The sequence below is a fragment of the Protomyctophum parallelum genome (assembly GCF_964188405.1).
Source record: "Protomyctophum parallelum genome assembly, chromosome: 8".
Classification (NCBI taxonomy): Eukaryota; Metazoa; Chordata; class Actinopteri; order Myctophiformes; family Myctophidae; genus Protomyctophum; species Protomyctophum parallelum.
Window position 1 is genome coordinate 13,717,096 of NC_139703.1, and position 23,483 is coordinate 13,740,578.

The 23,483-nt window shown below is 43.0% G+C and overlaps 1 protein-coding gene across 6 annotated transcripts in view; it reads right to left on the reverse strand.

Annotated features, from left to right (window-relative positions):
- Positions 1-3,562: 3,562 nt before the first annotated feature.
- The window catches only part of ampd2a (adenosine monophosphate deaminase 2a), a 43,682-nt gene continuing 23,761 nt past the window's right edge, over positions 3,563-23,483 (reverse strand). For 5 of the 6 annotated variants that reach the window (XM_083772009.1, XM_083772011.1, XM_083772013.1 and 2 more), the window contains 17 exons: positions 22,208-22,338; positions 19,845-19,975; positions 19,122-19,190; positions 17,890-18,001; positions 17,569-17,755; positions 16,718-16,859; positions 16,463-16,552; positions 15,469-15,598; positions 14,592-14,786; positions 12,718-12,849; positions 11,537-11,700; positions 11,259-11,385; positions 10,489-10,652; positions 9,991-10,111; positions 9,346-9,519; positions 7,497-7,607; positions 3,563-7,142 (listed from right to left, as the gene is read on the reverse strand). In XM_083772009.1, the coding sequence (XP_083628135.1) occupies positions 6,927-7,142; positions 7,497-7,607; positions 9,346-9,519; positions 9,991-10,111; positions 10,489-10,652; positions 11,259-11,385; positions 11,537-11,700; positions 12,718-12,849; positions 14,592-14,786; positions 15,469-15,598; positions 16,463-16,552; positions 16,718-16,859; positions 17,569-17,755; positions 17,890-18,001; positions 19,122-19,190; positions 19,845-19,975; positions 22,208-22,338 (2,396 nt within the window). In that variant the 3' untranslated portion in view covers positions 3,563-6,926. The remainder of the gene's footprint in view (positions 7,143-7,496; positions 7,608-9,345; positions 9,520-9,990; positions 10,112-10,488; positions 10,653-11,258; positions 11,386-11,536; positions 11,701-12,717; positions 12,850-14,591; positions 14,787-15,468; positions 15,599-16,462; positions 16,553-16,717; positions 16,860-17,568; positions 17,756-17,889; positions 18,002-19,121; positions 19,191-19,844; positions 19,976-22,207; positions 22,339-23,483) is intronic. The other variant, XM_083772010.1, reaches the window with a different exon arrangement.

Sequence of the window (23,483 nt, forward strand, 5' to 3'; positions counted from 1 at the left end):
TGCAGAGATCAGCCCAGTGGACACCGCCCCCACCATCATCACAGTGAGTATAATCATATAATAATGTAAATTAAATGTGACTGTTAATCTCTAAATCACTGTTTCCCAAACAGTGGTTCAGGACCCATTTGTGGTTGATCGTGGACGGTGGACCGAGTTTTGTGGGTTGCGATTAAACATCGCCTTTTCTTCTGTTTACTATATTCCATTTTTTATTTTATTTAAACAAACAAAAAAAATCACAACTTTTCATCCCTTTTCAAAATTATTTTACAAATAAAACCGGAAAGTTTAATAATTTCCATAAACAAATTAAATTTAATTGATTAATACATTTCCATAAACTAGTGAAAATAGCAGATCTACACGCTCACAACATTGTGCAATACAACGTGCTGTAGGCTTGTAGATCTGCTATTTTCACTAGTTTTGGTCCCGGGCAAACCGCAAACGTCTAGTTTCTCTTTTGGGTCTCAAAACAAAATGTTTGAGAACCACTGCTCTAAATGAGTCACGCTTGTGGTGGATAGCATAGTAGTTCCCCATTGAATGAATGCTTTTACTTTTTTCAGTACAGATGAGCCAAACCCAAATTACATGAGAGTTATATACGACTTCACTGCAAGGAACCCTAGAGAGCTCAGCATCACAAAAGGAGAGATAGTTGAGGTGAGCATGGACAAGCCTTTCTCCTTCACACGGTGGCCATTTCTCCCTTATTAGGCTATTATGTCATGGTCGAGAAAGTGGGGTGGACAGAAATAAAGTACATTTATTTGAGTAGGCTACTGTACTTAAGTATAGGCTGCTTTAATTCAGTATACATTTTTTGTATACTTAGTATGCAACTCCACTACATTTCAAAAACAAATTTTGTACTTTTGACTACACATTTCAAGAAGAGAAAATGTACATAATGACATTTCAAATATACTGTAGTGAAAGCTCACAATGCTGTGGGATTGTATGTGTGCTTGATTTTTCCCATGCAGCTGCTGGACGTGTCCAAGCAGTGGTGGAAAGTGAGAAACGGCAGAGGACAGGATGGCTTTGTCCCCAATAATGTCCTGGAGTCTCCGGAGAATCAAGCAGCAAATGAGGTCAGAATCCAACACAAATTCTAAAATGCTGTGATGGGTCACAGTAATTGCAAACAACACTTAAGTGAAAGTAGTTCCTTTCCTTTCTTGAATTCTACAATGACAACAAGGTTACATAATATACTGTAGTACCATTGGCCTACAGTGTAATATTAATCTGGCCATGCAAGGTGAGAGCTGCCCCCTTATCTAATATGATAATGACGGAAATGGAATATTTCTGACTCTATATTTCTAATCTACAGTAGATATACACTCAACCTTAAAACCTTAAAATCTAATCCATCCATTACGGTTTCAGCCAATTAGTGGTCCACCTGTCCTAACCAAGAAGTCCAAATCTGCAGAAGTGAAGGCATGGCTTGAGTACAAGGGCTTTAGTAAAATGTAAGTGCACTAATGTATCTGAACAATGACTTTGACACACGTGCACGCACAAACACACCACACACACACACACACACACACACACACACACACACACACACAAACACCTATATGTTGTGGTACACATAATTGAGCATTGCTATGGGTGTATTTGTTGTCAGCACGGTGCGTTGTTTAAGCCCACTGAGTGGCTCTATGCTCCTGGGGATGACCAGGGAGGAACTGAAGGCAGTCTGTCCAGAAGAAGGAGGGAGAGTCTTCCTCCAGCTACAGGCAGTCAAATCTGACATGGCTGTAAGTGACACACCACCGCACAGCTGAGGACGAAAGACAAAAGAGCAGCCGCACACTCTTGCGCCAATAAAAAACAATCCAACTTCATTTCATTGATAAAAAAAAACAATGATTCGACAGCATAAGAGATTTCGCATCAGAGCTCTTTTCACAAACCTCACTGCATCATGATTTGGTCTGCAAGTTAACATTATCATAATCACAATCACAGTATTTAAAGTGTCTCCTATTCCAGTTTCTAATCTAATGCATGTTTTGTATTTGTTTGCTTTGTTTTATAGCTTGCCAGTGAGGGGAGACCATCCCAACCCACAGAACTCTAAAGGATCATTTTACTTTAATTGTCACACCTTTTAACAAGTGTCTCACTCAACAAAACAAACATGCATTCACCTGAAGATGGTGTCACTAAACACACTGTGCATGTCAGAATTATATTGTGTTCAGAAATGGGTGAGAGCTTAAACATATCTACTCAGATTGTTTAAAAAGATCTCTAAAATGTGTGATTACTTTATAGTGTTGCTTATATATTATATAATTATAATCGATTGATCTATTGCAAGAAATATAGTCCTATAGGGTAGGACCTGATACGTTTTCACAAACCTTCTTCCTACTCCTTTATGATTTAAGAATGTTAAAAATTACTTTTGTTCGAAATAAATGAATGAATGTCCTACTGAAGAGGTGTATAGCCTATTCTGAAAGTTGGAAGAAAAATATTTTAATTGGAGAAATATTCCTTTTGGTCAGTGAATAACGTTATGGAACTATTGTATGATGCAAGCATTTAATGAATAAACATGCTTTATTTAATTATTCAGACATTACACATGAACTATCAGAAGCATCTCTGTAAAACATTGGCAACTAATTTCAAGCCATGAATAATGACTACAGATCACAGGTCACAATAGAACAAAATAGGGGAAAAAAATACAAATAAAATAACTCCAATATTATTTATGTGTCCCATAATATTATTGAAAAAATACAAGTTGAACACAAACTTATCCATCATGAGCATCAGGATACTTGTAATGATTGTGAAATTAGTACATGAAAATACATCAATGTGTATATTTCAAAGAAATACAACTTTAATTAAAAGGTACACAGTGAACCTCTGAACATATTTGAAATAATGTGTTTTTTGGTGGATTAACTGAGTTCTGAACAGCAACTTGGACTCTACAGTGCTAAATTATCCATTTGTAACTCTGTGTACAAGTGTAACCAAAAGACTCAAGAGTTCAATTACCACTGATGGTTTTGCTGTGTAAATGATCATTATAGGATATACAACTGCACAACAGCAAAGAAAGGTGTATTATGTGAGGTACTGTAGGGTGCACGAGGCTGTGCATGCTACACACAAACACAAACTGGTGATGTTGTCCATCAACAGGCAACACTAAACTGAGACTACAAAATGAACAATTCAAAAATATAAGAGATATGAGAGTTCCATATTTAGATTCTTCTATTCCGGTGGTTCTCAACCTTTTCTGGTACAGGGCTTGAAAATCTGAAAACTAATTTTACAAAGTTGCTAAGAAGAAAATACCATGACATTTTGTTTTAACGGGGGCCACAGGTTGAGAATGTTCTATTCTCACCGTACCAGCGACTGAACACAGCTACAGTAACCGAACCTTTGGCTTTGACAACTGATGCGCGCTTAGAGGGTGTTAACTGCTAAGCCAGTGAAATCTAAAAGATTTCCCATAATTCCCTGCAAAATGTTACAAAAATAACCTACAGGGTCTGAGCCAAAGACGCGCATCAAAACGTAAAAAAACCAACAAAAAACATAATAAAAAAATTATGTAAGGAATAACTTTCTAAGAAATGTCACTACATTTGTGTGTTTATTTTAGGGTCAATGTCAGACAAAATATGAAGATGTAATGACAGTCTCATTACCTATCCATCAGTTTGATAGGTATTATAACACTTTACTGAGCATTACAAGGAACATGAAGCAAAGAAAAATGGGGGAAAAGAAATGGGTCTGATTATTTAACACATAAGAATAGTAATAGCAGAACGCCTTTACTTCTGCTTTCATGACAAAATATCAACTCACAATGATATTTGGTTTAAAATCTAAACGTCAATAAATTGTTTGTATAAAATCGCTTATCTCTATAGCCTTACAAAAATACATTTTGTACAGGAAAACCAACGATCACACTTATGGTTAATTTATACTTTGTCATTCAATTAAAGTGTTGCTTAGATGACAGTAGACCATTGTCTCAAGAGTTGTATGACCAAGTATAAATCAGCCATTACTTCAGCACACAACTCCAGTATATCATTTCAACACTGAGCAGTTACTGTATACTTTCCTGTATTCTTTCCTGAAGTAAGGGTTCTAATTCATTCGCCCAACAATGCTTTTTCTCAAAATAAACATGTACATTGTGTATAAACACAGTATGTTGGACAAAAATACCTTGTTATTAATACAAAGGCTGACATGTTAGGAAGAATTCCGTTTACATTTCCTACAGGACACAATATTCAAGAATGCTCACAGTTTGATGGACACTTGGAAAATGTCCATTGACACAGAAAAAGGTTGTGATAACACGGATGAGACATGGAATTGTAGAATACAAGATCCCAAGTAAGTTATGCTTTTTGGGTGAGATTCCCACTTCCCTCAGGAACCACACACTGAAGGGACCTTCATGGTTCACTTCCACTGGGAGGACAGAGCACCGTTTACTGCAGGACCAAAGAATGATTACAAGCATCTGTCAGATGCGACGGCTGGCCAGCAGGATTACGTTTACCGCTTTACATTACAGCCCACTGACTGTAAACAGCTTCTCCGTCTCTTACCCATCAGTTCCATGCAGGCATGCACTACATGATAAAAAGCACTTGAAAGCTAAAAAGAATGTTGCTCCTCTTCACCGGAAGGTTTAGGGAGAGACAACTGTACACCAAGCATGCAGCCGGGGCGGCTTGGTGTGACTGTGAACTGTTGTCACAACTCACAACAGCATAGAGGCCTACATGACACATGTACTCGGTTGGTTGGTGGCTGATAAAGACAAGAAACGTTTACATGACAACGGCATACAGACAGGGCTAACGGTGGCCAAAGCTCAAATCAAAAGGCACTATAAAGTCTTGGCTTCGTGCATACAGTGCACTGCATGCAAATGGAAGAACAGCGATAAACAACATTTTCCCAGGGCTCTTTGTTTGGGGCCCACTCTTCCACAGGGCCAGGGGAGTGTGGGGGTGGGACCAAGGCCCATGCACAACGTGAACGTGGTGTACAACAGGGGTTCCCAAACATATCAAGTCAAGACCCAAAAGAGAGATTAGACGTTTGTGATGGACCCAAACTAGTGAAAATAGCAGATCTACAAGCTCACATGCAAGCTTAATTGTTTTACATTTTTAAATTTTATGGAATTTCTTACATTTGTGTTTGTTTTAAAATGTATAATAATTATATATTTTTTTTATATAAAATTAAAAAAGAAACTTTTGAAGTATATATATTATTTTTAAATGTAGGAACAGATAATTGGTTCGTGACCCACAAATGGGTCCCGACCCAGACCCACTGTTTGGGAAACAGTGTTGTACAAGGTATGTATATATGTATATACACACACTGGTATATATATATACTATAATGGACACACATTCACCCATCTCTATGTGTGCTCCCATAAGCTGTGGTTAAAGCACAGCCTTCACATCACAATGCCTCTGCTACAGAAATACGTCCTCAGACACATAGCCTACCTATTATGGTAAAAATCTACTCTTCTCAGTTGTATAATAAAACTACTGTAATCTTCTATATTTATAGCAAAGTGTTTTGTTTGTGGCTACAAAATAACTCTCGATTAACGATTGCTTCATGGAATGTTTGCAGTTGACCACAGGAAGTCGGCTCCTCTCCTGCTATTGAGGGCACTATTGTAGGTTCTGCTGGCTTTCCCTCCCTTCTATATAGTTCACAGCAAACATACTGTAAAACACAGACATGCTGTGTGTCAGCTCATATAGATCTGCTGCTGCTACAACAAACACTGATAGCTGGCATGGCAACATACAAATAAAGACGGTATGTCCTCTTCTCCAGTTAATCAGTCACTGTTCTGCAACCGAGCCTTTTATGACAACTCCACTTTATGAGATGATTCTATGTGAAACTGGATTTGGGGCACATTAACATGAAAACCTTTGTGTGGAACCTGCATTTTCAAGGGGCAGATTAAAAAAATGCCTCTGGTGATAAACCTGCGCCATATTTGCATACTGGTTCCTGATTGGTCCCTCACTACTTTGGAGGGAGAGAAATACAACTGAGCGGTGTTTTCCCCCTTCGTCTGGTTTCCAGGCTAATAACTTGTTGCCATTCTGGAGATGCTGTGTGCACTAAGCTTGGCAAGGCAGCATGAATGTGAACTATAACAAAAGATAATTTCACAATGAGGTTGGTGTAAATCTAGTTTTGCACATGTTAACGTGTGCATGTCGGTGAACTGGATGTCAGTGCTTTAATCATTTATGTCTTTGCAATACCTGTGGTGGGGACTGAAAACATGCCATCGTATTACCAGCGTGTGACACTCATTTGTTGATGGACCAACGTGGCTTTGGTTCGGCTCCATTATAGTTCTGCTCCTGTTTTAGCTCTACATTAAATAATAGCCAATCTACAAGCTTGCAACGCAAGCTTATAAATCTGCTATTTTCACAGAAGGTTTGCCCCAGAAAAGGGACTCAAGGATTGAAGTAGTTAAGTGAGAGAAAACATCTAATGGTCTCCTTTTGCTCTATTCGCACAAGCAGGGTCATCCATGCTGATTGAGACTGAACATTAGAGAGACATACAGGTGAAAGAAATAGAAAAGGTGTGGTGCCCCTAGAGAAGTAAAAGAGTGAATACCCTTCATTAAAACTAGAAACACACAGGGAGGCAGGTTGAGCACTGAATCCTTGACTCATTGCGATTGTAAGTGCAGTGTATAGAGGGGGCAGGGGGTTGATCAGGTACAACAGGAGCAGCTTTATTCTCATGCCATAATCTCCTCTGGGGTGTCATGCTGGGGTGGGTGGGGGTTTCCACGAGATGAGCCGGCGACTGCGCGGCCGTGGGCTTTAGCTCTGACTAGCGATCGGGGCCATGGAGAGCGCGTCCTCCTCGTCGATGGTGTCTAGCTCCTCTGTGCGCACGGCGTGCGTGATGAGATTGAGCTCCTCGATCAGCGTCTCACTGCGGTACGCCACGCGGATGTCGGGGACGTTGGTGCGGCGGATGTCGTTGCTCATGGGGCCCTCCTGGTTGTATTTAAAGCCCAGCCAGTAGCTCTTTGCCTGAAGGTAAAGGAGAAACCGTCGTTGAGGAGGAACCTTACACATGACTCTGGGATGGGTAACACCCCAGAAGAAAAATGGACCCCGTTTTGAAAAGTTGTGATTTCTTTTTTTTTAATCTTTTTAAAATCTTTTCTCCCCTCCCAAACGTAGAAAACGAAGTGGTATTTACTCGTGACCCATAACAATTGGTCCATGACCCAAACATGGGTCCTGAGTTGACTCACTGTTTGTGAAACAATGTTGTACTAGCTGATTATCAACTGAATGATTCCTGTATTGCTGCAGTGGGAGTGTGGGAGGTGGATTGGCACTAAGAGATAAAGCGAGGGGAGCAGAACAGCTGCTATGTACCTTGTGTGAGAACCCACTCATGAGGACACTGTTCCTTGCCAGCTCACACATGTCACAGGAACTCAACTTCCACACCTGTGCTGCAATGCTGTACTCCTCCATCAGAGGCTCCTGTGGACACGGACACACGGACACACACGGACACACACACACACACACACACACACACACACACACACACACACACACACACAATAAAGTAAATATGAATAAATAAATAAAAGGAAATGCAAAGATGCGCTGTGATGCGACACGTCAGAATCAGTCATTTCCACAATGCACACTGGGCATACAGGGTAGCAAACACCATTCTCCTCATGGTGCTTCACATTTAAAAACAATAGACACAATAAAAAAGAGGCAAAGCTGTTTACCAACACTGGTAAAGAGCAGACAACATTGGTAAAAGAAAGTGCTGATGTATTCAAAGTGCAATATAGATATAAGGGTCCTCATTCACAACGGCGTTTACGCTCATAACATGACGTTACGTGAGCGGCGCGTGAGCGGACAGGCATTTACGTGGGAATTCATGGCCATCTCCGTGAACTTGACGGTGGTTGGACGGAAACTCTGCATAAAGCTGCGCCAGCTCTCATGGTAGTGTTATTCATAAGGCTTTAGTCTTCATGCTGAATCAATAAATAGTTCCCAAATCTCAGATAAAAAGATGATATATATATATATAAAAGCAAGTATCACTTGTATGCCTATATGCATGCATTCTAGAGGCAAGTTAGCCTAGAGTCCCATACAGAAACTGCCCCCGCAAGCCCGACACCTTTTTTTAATTTATTAGGATATTTCTAGCATGCACGATTGCGCTGCTCACTCGACAGCTTTCTACTCGCAGTGCAACGCGTTGTGAGCTTGTAGATCGGCTCTTGCGGACTCGCGCTGCATGTTAAAAAACAAACTCACAATTATAATAAGAACATACACTTATCTGCATTCTGCACTGTACGAATCCAACGTCGTTTAGTGTAGCCTGCAGTATTTAAATTGTTTTGTTACGGAGCTCCTTTGAGCCAGTCTGACTGTCGGTGTGGTGTGTGTGTGTGTGGTGTGTGGTGTGTGGTGTGTGGTGTGTGGTGTGTATTCCTTTTTTTTCCTTTTTTTTTTTCTTATATTTTTTGTCCCACGATTTTGTAACCCATTTTTCACCCCTGTGTCAATCATCCTGTGATGTGATCCTGGGCTCTACACACCCTCCGCCAACCTAGGGAGAGCAACGGACTTAACTCATGCTTCCTTCATGCTTGAGTGTCCAAGTTGCTCCTTTACACCTGACAGGGGGGAGTTTCCCTGGTTGGACGTAGCGCGTGGAAGGAACACGTTATTCCAACCAGTTCCTTTCCCCTCCATCAGGCGCCCCGGCTGGCCAGGGGGAGGCAGTTTAGAGACCAGGATTACTGCATGTTTTTGTGAGGGTACCTACCCTAGGGGACACGGGGAGAACATGCAAACTCCAAAAAGAAAGGCCCTTTCGCCAACCCCGCCTTCGGGTATGGGCACTGATGACGCGGAGGAGGAAACACGCCGCCAGCACCCACAGCGCCCCGAGCGGGAATCGAACCCAGGACCTTCTAGCTGTGAGGCGACAGCACTACCAACTGTGCCACCGTGCCCCGTGTGTGTGTATTCCTAATAATGTAGCGGTATGTCCTGCGGTGCGGGCAGACCATAGGGGCAGACAAAGCTAAACAGGCGACAACCACAATACACACATGTATCTGCGCTAGATAGATTTGTTCTGCGCGACACATTCCGGGCTCGTGCACGTCCGCGGCTCCGCGCACACCTTACACTGGGAGCGTTGGTCTGGAGAAGCAGTGCACCGAGTACTGACCTTGGTGAAGTGGAACTGTAGGGGGTCATCGGTGGACAGGGAGATCATCAGACCTCTAGACAGGTACTCTGGCAGTGGGTTACGGTGGTAGCTCAGGAACAGGCTGTTGTTACTCAGAGGGGACATGGCGATGCCAATCTGAGCCAGGTAGTACAGATACTGCAATACAGGGGCCTGCATGAGGGACACACAGAAACAGTTAACCAACTGTTAACCACATTAAGCCTTAGCCTGGCGCAACCACACTTCACCCGCCCCTATTGCATATGCACGTATTGCATATGCACGTAGCCCAGCGCAGTGGTATATTAGTATCGCAACGCAAGGCTAATTAACCCATTTTGACCCGAGATCAGATTCTAAAAATGTCTTCTACATCCTGACAGTTTTCTGAAAAAGCCATGTTTCTATGTCAGTCGTTCTTCGATTTTTCAAAAATAGCAGACCCACAAGCTCGTAGCGCGCGCTATGAGCTTGTAGATCTGCTATTTTTCAACAGCTAAAGCATGACATGATGCTAACACCAAAAGGGGTTCCCGCCCCAAAAGCCTAGCATCCCCTACTCTGGGAAATGTAGGAAAATCATAGATGACGGGTCACGAGCCACTGTTTGAGAACCAGCGCTCTAGTCCAGACACCACTGACCTTTCTGAGCAGCAGGCCATGGGAGATGTTCTCTGACAGCATGAAACCTGACACCAGGTGGTGGATAGGCCCCGCCTCCCCACAGTGAGGCCGCAGTACGAAAGTGTTGAAGCCACGCCTCCTATTATCGGACAAACACAAGGAAGGTTGTCACAGTCTAGTGTATATACACCAGCACACAGTCTGGTGTGTGCTGCCTAAACCGACATACATAGAGACATAGACACACACACAGCCGCCGCTGCAGCTGTCCGTACCCAAATGGACATACATACATAGAACAGACACACATAGCTATTCATTGGAGCGGTTCCTCATTGTACAGTATATATAGCAACGTTTTTGTAAATTTTGAATAAATATTTGATGTTTTAAGTCGGGGGTTAAGTCCGTTAAGTCGTTCAGAGGTTCTAAATATTGGTTTCGGAAATATTCTCTGTCCATCGCGCAGCCCCACTGAGCCGTGAGAAATCAAATGATTGGGCGCTTCCTCTATACCTGCGCAGGTGGTTGAGCACGGTCATGTTGGCGTAGGTGTAGTAGAGGTAGTAGGAGTAGGGAGGGTTGTGCTCCTGCGTCCAGTTGGCTGGCAGTGGGCTGTCCAGGTTGAAGATGTGATGCTCGGGCTTGGACTCGTCGTCCACACTGTCAAAGCCCACTACCTAACAACACACACACAACCAGCGGTGTAAACTACGTACATGTAGTCAAGTACTGTGACTTTAGCTATGAATTTGAGGATTTACTTTTCTTTCTTCAGTATTTAACATTTTCACAACTTTTACTTCCAACCCACTACACCTCATATTTTGATGCCGATACTTTTGTACTTTTACTTGTACATTTTGAATTCGGGACTTCTAGGAATAACAGAGTACATAACATTACACAACAAAAACAGAACAGATACAAAAACAGAGGTACAAAACAGTTACAAAAGGTGAAAAGTATACCTATCTAATGCTAATGAAGTTGTCCGATAAAGTGCAGGATTTATTATGAACGGTCACAAGATTGGTTATCAAGTAAACTATTCTTTTAGATTGTGCTTGAAAGATGTAAAAGTGCATGTAGCAGGACAATCTCTTCCACGCCAAACAACAACACTGTACTTATGTGTGAAAGATGTAAAAGTGTAGCAGGACAATCTCTTATGGCCAACGGGGGATTATTCCATGCCGAGCAACAACACTGTACTTATGTGTGGTTCGCGGTACATAACAGGTCTTGATGGTATGGTCATGACTGGGGTGTGTGGTCGAACTCACATGCTGCAGCAAGAGGTGCAGCTCTGGGTGGCTTTGGGGGTTGATGGAGGCCTCAAACAGAGGCATGAAGATGTTCTCCAGCATCTCCTGGAAGTTGGCCAGCTGTTTCTTGGTGTGGTACACGTCACTGGAATGGGGGTCAAACTTTGCAATGAGAAACCCACAACCACCCAGTGTGTGCAGGGACATGGAACATACACATTTTGTATACAACTTTATTGGGGGGGGAAAAACGAGTGAAAAGGGGTTAAAAATGCAAGCACAAGTTATATGCTCACAAGAGGCGCGGGAATTGGATGAGCCAGCGCACGTTGTCGGAGTAGACGCCGTGGTTCACGGCCCACTGGCCCAGTTTGTCCCACTCGTCACGTGAGCGGCCATATATGGACAGGCGCAACTCAGAGTTCTGGTACTTGCTCTCCTCCAGGTCATACATGACCTCCTAGAAGAGACGTCCAAACAATGTTCATGTTAACCCATTCTGACCTGAGATCAGATTCATACGAGGTTTCCGCCGGACACACACTGGTCTGATGAACCCATTCTGACCTGAGATCAGATTCTAAAAATGTCAGTCGCTCATTCGATTTTTCAAAAATAGCAGACCTACAAGCTCGTATCGCGCCACTCGGTGGCGCGATATGAGCTTGTAGATCTGCTATTTATAAATAGCTAAAGCATAACATGATGCTGACACCAAAGTGGGTGCCCGGTCAGAATGGGTCAAAGTGCTTTTCAACCCTTTTCATATCAAGTACCAATTATTTATTCGGCACTCGAGTCACAGACCACCATTTGATGAGATTTAGACTCTCTGACAAAATACTTTTGTTGTCGTTTGGATACGATTTTGTCCACAATTCCATGCTGTAATGATGTGGTGCCATTAGGAGAGATAACAGGCGTTGATCAAAGTAACAATTATTCTACATTCTCTAATTGTGTAGACTTATTTAGATAATGCCAAGTAATGCAGATGTTTAACAATAATTGAACTCTTGAGAGCGTAAAATGAAACCAAATGGACCAATAAGGGTCCATTAACTCTCAAAAGTTAAATATGTAATAAGAGTCCATTTGGTTACCAACTCTCCGTCATTTAGCTGGGGACCACCTGGAACCCCATCAAGGATCACTGGTGGTCCCTGGACCACTGGTTGAAAACCACTGTCATAAGAGAAGATCTGTCTTAATTAAACAACAGAAAACATTCAAAATCTTTTCACCATTTTTCAAAATATTCAAGAAAATGGCAGATCTACAAGCTCAAGCAAAGCGTTGTGACGCTTGTGGATCAGCTATCTTCGAAAAGCCCAAGTATAAAGCAGGGTTATAGTTTTTTCATTTTTATGCTATATTAACAAATCTTGCTGGGGACCCCTTAGAAACCCCTCAATGACCTATGGGGGTTCCCAGACAGCAGAGAACCACTGTTGTATATCACTCAACTGTTACACACCTTGACAATGTGTGCAAAGTATTTCCCCTCAATGTGGTTGTCAGTCTTGATAAAGATCTCTCTGAGGATGGATTCTCCGATGGGGTTGTATTTAGCGTTGAACTTGTCAAAGCGATGGAACGTGTTACGATCCTGAGAAGATGAAGGTAAGAAAAAATATAACTTTTGTTAATGAACGAAACATACATTTTAACCAATCTGTATGGTAGAGAAGATGATGTCAGGGCATGTTAATGCAATATAACCAAGGGGCCAGCTATGCACTCCAATGTTGAAGCGCTGGGCCCTAGTGGTAAGAGGAAGGACTGCAGGCGGACCCGTGGATTCTTGACGAGGAAACCCCGTGCAACCGAGCGCCCAATGTTAAAGCCCAGCTGCACTTCCGCATTTGGACACCAAAATTTGGTGTCCAAATGCTGAATCAGCGGAAAAAAATCGGAAATAGACGGTCCTTCCGGCAGCCTTCCGGGTGCTTCAAAACGCCACTGAGCAACTTCCACTGACATGAATAGCGGAGGGGGCGGAGCTTCGCGCCAGTTCAGTCTCTATCCTTTTAATACTCTATGAATATAACTAACACGGGACACGTATTAGGACAATATCAGTCACCAGAACCAATGACAGGTGTTCAATGAATCTATCGTGTTTAAAATAGAGTTTGTAGTTACGTACAATTGTTCTGTAGGAAAGGGGCATGTCTGTTAAAATTAATATCAGATAACTAAATACTGAATCAAGCAACTTAAAAAACTGTCTGGGGGTGCTCTCAAAAGCCAGAGTAGATGTTAAAATGACCTCAAACATATTTGAAAGTGAAATATCCCTTTAAGACACAACATTATGGCTAACAAAAGACCTGAGGATGCCTGAGGAAGGTCTTGTTCTGTAACTGGAACGTTGCATCTCAATAACATTCTCTCTTGTACTGCCCAACAATGTTGGGGTCTTCAATAAAAAAGTCCTTGCTGCACAGACTGAATCAATGTTGGCAGTAAATGTACAGTACTTGTACAGTATTTGAATAAATGTTTAGTTACTTTACTGCTACTCATACAGGCACAAGCAGCGAGATGCCCATTTTGGGCGGGAACCCCTTTTGGTGTTAGCATTATGTTATGCTTTAGCTATTGAAAAATAGCAGATCTGCTATTTTTGAAAAATCATGAAAATATTTATTTCAGAAAACTGGTTCCTCACTGCCCCTGGTTCCATCTGCCCCTGGTTCCTCCCTGCCCCTGGTTCCTCACTGCCCCTGGTTCCTCCCTGCCCCTGGTTCCTCACTGCCCTGGTTCCTCCCTGCCCCTGGTTCCTCCCTGTCCCTGGTTCCTCCCTGCCCCTGGTTCCTCCCTGCCCCTGGTTCCTCCCTGCCCCTGGTTCCTCCCTGCCCCTGGTTCCTCCCTGCCCCTGGTTCCTCCCTGCCCCTGGTTCCTCCCTGTCCCTGGTTCCTCACTGCCCTGGTTCCTCCCTGCCCCTGGTTCCTCCCTGTCCCTGGTTCCTCCCTGCCCCTGGTTCCTCCCTGCCCCTGGTTCCTCACTGCCCCTGGTTCCTCCCTGCCCCTGGTTCCTCCCTGTCCCTGGTTCCTCCCTGCCCCTGGTTCCTCCCTGTCCCTGGTTCCTCACTGCCCCTGGTTCCTCCCTGCCCCTGGTTCCTCCCTGCCCCTGGTTCCTCCCTGCCCCTGGTTCCTCCCTGCCCCTGGTTCCTCCCTGCCCCTGGTTCCTCCCTGTCCCTGGTTCCTCCCTGCCCCTGGTTCCTCCCTGCCCCTGGTTCCTCCCTGTCCCTGGTTCCTCACTGCCCCTGGTTCCTCACTGCCCCTGGTTCCTCCCTGCCCCTGGTTCCTCACTGTCCCTGGTTCCTCACTGCCCCTGGTTCCTCACCGCGTGCATGTCCAGCGTGTCTACACTCAGGTCGAAGGCCGTCAGGTTCATGTTCTCGAACACCTCCATGAGGGTCTGTCCGCGGCCGTGCTCTATGTGGACGATCTCCTTGGGGAACTTCTTCATGGCTCTCTTGATGAAGCGGAGCAGGTGCTTCTGGTTCATGCAAGAGGATGCATGGATGTGTGTGTCCACCTGGAGGGAAACGCAACACTGTGAGCAGGACGCCTCCTGGATCGCTCCCCACACACAACAGCAAGGCTATAAAATAAAGCACTGGTTGCCAAACAGTGGGTCGGGACTCATTTGTGGGTCACGGCCACATTGTTATGGGCTCCCTCTATCTTTTGTTTGCTACATTTTGTTTTTAATTTATATTAATTCAAAACATTATCAAGACATATTCCCAAAAAAGGGGGGGAAATCATAAATTTAAAACAAATGTAATGATTTCTTTCAGTAATTTCATGAAGAAATCAAGAAATTCCATAAATTAGAAAACAAGTAGTCCCCGTTTAAAAAGCTTGAAATTAAGTAATATTATCTCTGATATCCTCATCTATCAGGGAGAGGAAATGATCACTTTTCCCTTACACAGGCGATCACCTCCACTTCTTTACAACCCCCTTCTTTTTCTTCCACTCATGTCGTGTTTATGAGTTGACTGCATAAGGCCCGAATGCAACAACCTTTTTTGGTGCTATCCCTTCTAGACGAATTGTTTGACTGTACTCTTTTGCCATGTCAGGTCTAATAATAAACTATTCAAATATTCTATTAAAATCATCAACTAGTAGATGATGTTAGTGGAGTAAACAATTAACTCCTCTCCAATGAACCAGTTAATCATCGGCAGCTGCTGTTGCGTGATCCTTGCCTTGCGGATGTTGTAGAAGTCTCGGTGAGGAACCTTCTTCTGGGCTGCCAGCTCCTTCATCTCATTCAACAAGATGTGCATCTGGAATTTAGAGCTGAGGTACTGTAACCGGCGGTAACAGAAAGATTTCCTGCATGTGAACACCAATGGGCAGAAAAACATGTCATGTTTCATGTCAAATTAATACTGAACTTATCACTGAACTTGTGCATGTTTGATGGGAGTAATAACAGGATTGAGAGGGTGATAAAGTTGTGCTGATTGGTCAGCGGTTGTATCTTCTCTAGGGGTTATACGGCTAACCAATCAGGTCAGATACAATGCTGAACTCAATTCGTGTTTGTGCATAGTTCCCATTGTGTAATCTTTTCCAAGAAAAACTAAGAAAGGGAAGAAGAGAGAGGGGGGGGGGGGGGCTAAAGAGATCAAGGCAGGAAAAGAAAGAAAGTTTGTTTCTTCTGTGTGGGTCTTAGCTTAACAAGCTTAACAAACGTTACAACCGAAGCAACCTTATTGCTGATTAATTCAGAGCTCCGCAGCTGAATCTGTCAGCAACTCTCATTACAACGGGTATAATTGTTATTAGGAATGAAAACAATGGAGCACCAGCGGAAGAAGAGCGCCGAAGGAGAGTAAACGTCTCTACAAGGAGAGAATGGGGAGGTCCCAGAGGCTAGATTTATTTCTCTGCCAACGGGTTCCGAAGTTGCCAAACCTCACGGTCATGCAACCATGAGCCTAGGAACCAGCTCCCTTGCTTGCCAGGGAAAGTTCTCATTGACATCATCTATTCAGTTAAAGTGTAGATGAAATGCTATTCTCTTAATGTCTTTGTGAATAAAAAAAGGCCATTCATATGTGATGAACAAGTATCACCCGGTATTCGTCATTCACCCCTGAATAAGCTTGAGCCACAACAAATACAAATATACAGTGTGTGTGTATAATATATCTCTGTAAACATGCACGCATGCGCGCGCACACAGACACTCACACTGGTCCGTTAATAATGAGGGCCATCATGACATTCATGTCTGCAAGGTACTCCTTCAGGTCAGGATACAGCAGGTCTATTTCCGTGCTCCTGGATATGAGAATCACATGGTGGGTTAGCTGCTGTTAAAACTGGTAGTGCTCCTGGACATGAGAATCACGTGGGGTTAGCTGCTACAAAATCCAAAGAATGGACTTGGAAAAACAAGTAGGATTTTCAACAGCTAAGACAGCAACGCAAATGAGCACCACTCACTTATCCATGCAGTCATTATTGGTGTAGACATGGATGACTCCGTCCACCATCTTGCAGCTGTAGCCTGTGTCAGCAGGCATCTTCTTGGGGTCCTGATTCTCATAAGGGTGTGTCAACGAAACAGGGGGGTGAACAGGGGCATCTGGGGGAGAAGACACAAACAATCAGCCTAATTACAACATCAGTGTCACCAAAGCTTAATTCAGTCAGGAGTGGACAACTCATGAATGGATTAAATTGTTTTTTATTCGAATACAAAATGAGCAATATATTTACTTTGGTTTGGCAATGATTTGGATCTGCTTTTAGGTTCTCTGAGAAAGCATATTTACATCTCCCGACCAATAGCGATTCCCCAGTAAAGTAGATCCAAGACGACAGGTGGTAGCTGGGGTGGTGGAGGGCGAGCAGCAGTTTTAACTTAAAGCAACAGCGAGCATCAGCAGCACAGCAATACGCAGCAGCAAAAGGCAAGCAAGGAATGAGCAATGCAACTTCCCCATGTTAATAGGTGTTCTATTATGATTGATTGAGAATAGAACCAACGAGCTGAGACCGACCGATGATCGGCCAGCAGCAACTGCACTGAGTTCACAAGCGCGACGCTCATTTCTTGAAATCGGCAGATTGAACACATGACCCCTAGCGTCCCTATTCTGTGGCGAACATTCTGCAAAAATAGCATTTACGGCTATTTTTTTTGCGAAGAGATTTGGACAGTACAAGAATTCAAATTAGATAAGGTGGCAGGTGCCTCAGAATGACACTCAGCGGAGGTGTCACGGGTGCCGAGGTTGTTGTTCCGATCATAAGCAGCATACGTGTCAGTTTATGCACGTATCGGGGCACACCTGCATCCACAGGCGTCTCTGGGATCTCCTCGTAGAGGTTCAGGTCCATGGCTCTCTCCCCCAGCTCCTGCAAGGCGTGAGCTGCTGTCTTGCAGAAGTTCTGCATGGATCGGCTGATGTACTTCTCCCGTATGAACAGCGCCTTCACCACACACTTGGCAGCGTCCACCAGGTCCGTGAAGGGCACCTACATGAAAAGGAAAGCAAACACGTGTATATATAATTATATATATATATATATATATATACAGAACTTTTAGAAAATGAATTTTGAGAATCACTGGTCTAATTTATATGTTAGTATTTTTCCGGGTTCCTCACCCCACACTTCTCCTCTCCAGATATTGACACACGTTGATACTCCCTCTCCATCGGCAGCACCCTCTGCGTGAAGCCATCATCCACAGTGCACACGTCCTTCTCATTCATGAACCTCAAGTGCAAAAAAATTGAGAGAGAGACAGATGTGGAGAGAAATGGGACAAAATGTCAAAACAAGACAAGCAATAGGGAAAATATCCGAATCACAAGCCCAATATTCATAAGACAAATAATGTGTGAAGGAACCAGATATTTAATATCAAGTATGGTTGAAGACTTCTTGTGCTATTGGTTGACAGCTAGGAGATTGTCAACATACCTGTGACTACCTATGACTGAAGTAATGGTTACCTGAGGCTGAGGCTACCCAGACCCATAGAGAGAGTTACGTCACTAGCATAGACTCCCATTGTAATAATGGAATGCGTAAGTTCTCATTCCATTTCAATGAGGAAGTTCCAATGTTTGGAACTACAGCCCATGAACCGTGACACAGCTCTCTCTTCTACGGCCTGTGTCACCTGTGTCTAGTTGTACCATGATTATATCATCTTGTGACTATAGAGCATCGCAGTCCCGCCCACCTACCAGGGCCCAGGAAATGATTCCCTGTTCATTTTCCTCATAGACATTTCAAATAAGTAAAAGCCAACTCGAGTTGTGACAAATCATGACAACAAACAAAAGAAATCGGGCCGAACAAATAATTAGAAAGAAGAAGAAAACGGCAGGTTACAAAACTTTTGCTGTTGTTTTTCTTCGGCCCAAAATGTTGTGTTTGTTGTCATGATTTGTCACAACTCGAGTTGGCTTTGTCCGCGGCGTAAACGTCTTTAAAAAAATACTTTTTGAAAAGCCTATGGAGAAAATGAACGGGGAATTCACTTCTGGGTCGTCATGAAAGGGGGTCGGACTGCGACGCTCTATAGGGAGGACAACAACTAATCTCTCCAATGGAAGAGGAGTAGAGAGCTACAGAGAGAGAGCAAAAGAGCATGGTTATCCGTTTCCACTACCATGTATCACCAGCAGAGGGCAAATACAGTGCATTTGAATGTAGAGAGAGATAAGTGCACTTAAAACTAAGCATTCACAGTTAAACAGAAACTAAACATTGTATACATAATATGCAGACAAGTGTTAACACTCTGAAGTCAGGCAAATAGTTTGCAGGTGTACCTTTGAAAAGCAGAGTAACAGAACATATTTTAACTGAAGCATGTCTCACTCACTCCAAGTCTGCAGTGCTGTCGATTTTCATGAAGTCCTGCTTGGCGCGGAGCAAGATCTCTGGCTCAAGCCTGGGGTGATATGCAGTGGCACAGGGCAGCATGGCAAGGCAGGAGGCAGAGTGGGGGAAATGACAGGAAAAGAAGAGAAACCAAGACAGACATGAAGCGTGCAGGGTTAGACAGAGGGGTGAAAATAAAAGCGTTAGACCCAAACAAGGGAGTCAGGGTGATGGAAGGATGGAGGGTGAGGGTAGGGTGACACAAACAGAAAAATGCCATTAGTTAGTGGAGGCGCACACGGCTGATTGACAACAACGGGACCCCGCAACGGTGCCAGATCACCACCCAAAAAGATTGGCTTAGTGCGTGGTGCACACTGCAGATACCATCACCCTAGCATCAAGACAGAACCCCACTTCCTAGACAACAGGCTGGAACAAAAAAAAAGTGTGCCGACTCCTGGACGGTTAAGTCTGGTTAGCTGCTGGCTAGCTGCTGGCTGCATTTAGTTTAGCACCGGAACTGACCTGTTGGAAACTGTCGAGTGCACACTCACATAGACATTGTTGTGTAAATGTAACTAACAAATGGAACTAAATGGACCCGTTGGAACCCCCTCAAAGAACCCTTGAGAACCACTGGTATAGGGCAATTTAAGAAGACTAATGTTGCGTGCGTGCGTGCGTGCGTGCATGTGTGCGTGCATGCGTTTGCATTTCTTACTTGATGTCTTGGCTGATCTGCCTCTCCAGACGGTGGCGTCTCTCCTCCAGCTGCTCAATGGGACTGTCCTCAGGGAACTCATAGGGAGCGCTGCGCATCTCACTCTCCGTCATACTGCGACTGAACAGCGTCTGGGAGGAAAAATATTCAGAATACACTATGTCATCCACACAGACTGTGAATATACAGTACATACATACATACATACAAAGTACACACACTAACTGTATAGAAAGTAACCCATTCAAATCGGAAAAGCATCTGTGTCATTTTAGATTTTTGCGTTGTTGGCTATTCAAAAATAGCAGATATAGGAGCCCACATCAGCTCTTTGTGCCGCGCTGGGAGCTTGTAAATCTGCTATCTTTTGTACATCTGCTATCTTTTGTCATTCTTGAAGAAGAATTCGAGAAATACAGATTTAGAAGGTATTTGTAGAAGCTCTTAAAGGAGTAGTTCTCCTTGTTTTTGTCACATTCCTGGGATAATAATTTGATGACCGGTGGAGTCTCCTAACGAGTCTCCGGTGATCAAATCATTGGCTTAGGAATGCTCAATGAAGTCAAGGCTTCATGTGGTGTGTAATTGATTGAAAAATAAGTCATCTTTTCGGTGAACTCCTTTAATGGGTTAACCCAGGGGTGACTTGAGAGCTACTTTCAAAGATCTACCCGCCGAAAAAAGAATATAATGCCATTGCTGAAAATAGTTGAAATATGGAATGGAATAATACCACTGTTGGTCAATGAAGCTTTGAATGGTTTAGGGTTAAAAATACATTTCTGATCTTGTACAGATCTTTCAGGTCATCTGGGAAAGAATGGTCTGTCCATGGGGAAGCAGCATTTAGTTTTTATGCACCAGTGCATCACATTATCTGGAACAAACTGCCATAAAACTGCAGGTCTGCTGCGCCTCTTATTTTACGAAAGACCTTACTGCTTGCCGCTGCCTTTGATTGAGTTACTTTTCCTTTTTTCTTTCTCTTCTGCACCGGAACTGTATCTGTTATTTATTTTGTTTTTACTTATTTTGTTTTATGCATCTTTGTATAATTGTGTTTCCTTTGCTTGATGTTCTGTGTGAAGCACATTTAATTGCCTCGTTGTTGAAATGTGCTATGGAAATAAAACTGCCATACCTTATGGAAACTACAAAATGATGGAGCATGCATGAAACAAAGAGGAAACAAAAGCTTTACATCAGAAAACCTGTGATGTGACAATAAAGCTGATTCTGACCCACAGGCCACAACTATAGAACACATTCATCAAGGCTCTTCATTTTAGGGAGACTCACACATAAACACCCCTCCATCTAAACGAGGACGGTTTGCAAGGACATACCATTTCATTTCAGAATTTCTAGCCGAATATACTAGATTATATATATACTGAATATAGATATACTAGTATACTGAATATGAATATACTGAATATAGTTATAATTTGTAAATGACATACAGTAATGGGGTAATTTGAAGGTCAAAGTCAAGAAGGTCAGTTGGGTCATAAAAAAGTAGAAATTTTCACTGTTATAATAGGCCTATATGTTTGCATTTGAAAAGCTGGTCTCAAGCCATTGTTATGAAATGCTAGTGATGAGTCATGTCGCTCAACTTTGCGCACCTTGTTTTGTTTTATAATAACCACTGACAGTGTTAATGACCAGATTAGGTAAATCCCGGCACAGCCTCATGTGTTTGTCGCAGAATGCCAGCCTTTGTGGCCGTAGGCCCTTACTTTGAAGCCGATTCCAGCTGATGTGGTGAACTTCCGGTAACAAGGAATCATTTCCGGGGCACTCGTTAGCAGAGCTGCCAACCTGCACACATTTTGTGTACCAACCACGCAATTCTAGGCATATAGACACCTAGAATTGCGTGGTTGGTACACAAAATGTGTGCAGGTTGGCAGCTCTGCGTTAGAGACTTAACTTTTCATTACAAGCGCTGAAACGGTCCTGCGAGGTCACGATGATTTTTCTATTAACCTCCTAAAACATGGATGGTTTGTATGATCACCTCAATCTGAGCTTCAATTCCAATACAAACAAACTTTTAGATCATCGCTAGCTCTGGTCAGGATGAAGGAAAATAATCAATGACGTCATCAAAGCGGGAGGGAAGCGTTGCCTGGCGACAATGACACCAAGAGCTGGTAATAATTATTATTAAACATCATAAACTTAGGACCTGTTCGATCTCGTCCTAGGCGATCTGTGACCAGAAATATAACTCGTCCAATCTCGCTCTGAGCAGAAAAGGAGTTAATACTAGAGATTGAGAAATAGAAAACCGTCCCATTAAACTCCCATTGCGTCTCCACTCTCCACCTTTGTGCATTGTGTTTGAACACTCTTACCTCAGCAATCTCCTTGTACTTTTCGTCCATGAATGATCGCACTAGGTCGGCTTCCAAGTGTTGTGAGATGGGGGTCCCTGGTAGGGATCTCTGGGGCTTGAGGGGCTTGGGCGCTGTTGCACCACGCAGGTCTAGAGACAGAATGAGAAAAGGGGCATATCATTATTGTTACATTACTATAAACAATGAGCAAAGACACTTGCTAAACTCCTGTATACTAATTTAGGGCTGCTGATTTAGGATAACTATTGATTATCAGGGTGAGACGGAGGCAGATGATTCGCTGTGGCGACCCCTGAAGGGAACAGCTGAAAGGAAAAGGAAGATGTTCATTCATAGCAATTACTCTATCAATTAATAGATTTAATTTTAAAATTAAAATTAAGAAAGGATTCAAATTGATTGTTTTGTAATTGACTAAACCTATTAGCTACTTTATCTCTATGTTATACTTTGTTGCTCAATGGTGGTGTGCAAGCAAATTGGAAACACAACAGAACCACAACCGATCTTGTAGAACTGCTATTTTTGCATTATTTACAAAACTTTTAAATAGAGAACTACTAAATTATATCCTGTCTGTCTCATACGTCAGCTTGTGATAATGAGCTTTGCCAAGTTCTCCCAAAATGCATTGAATAATTAAACACTATATTCTCACTACTACATTTCTATGTATGTGCAGCAACAACATGATTGTAAATGCATCTCACATGATACCAGGCAGGCACAATATGGACACGATCAGAAATAGATACAGTGTACAGGTAGGTACCAGACACGTGCTGCCATGGAGACAGGATGGTGCATGATAAGATGAAGAGAACACCATAACCCCACACAGTAACCCTCATTTACTTCAGAGAGTGTGTAACGGGATCCTTACAGGTAAATTAACACGAGGGATTTTGCTGTGTGGAAACTCTGGTGTGTGGGGAGGTACCCAAATTATATTTCGGTTAAAATGAATGAATTCTATTTATATAGCACCTTTCCAAACATATAGTTACAAAGTGTTTTACAGACAGGTTAGAAACAACAATCAAACAACATCAAGAACATCAGAAATAACATATAAATATACATACATACACAAATTACACATAATACAGTATACATATACAAACACATGGGCCTACATATACACACATACATATAAAACTGAATTAGGAAAAGCACTTGACATACAGGTGTGTTTTTAAAAGCGGGCACTGTCTCCACCTGCCTAAGAGCCATGGGGAGGGCATTCCAGAGCGATGGTGCGCGGGCCGCAAAA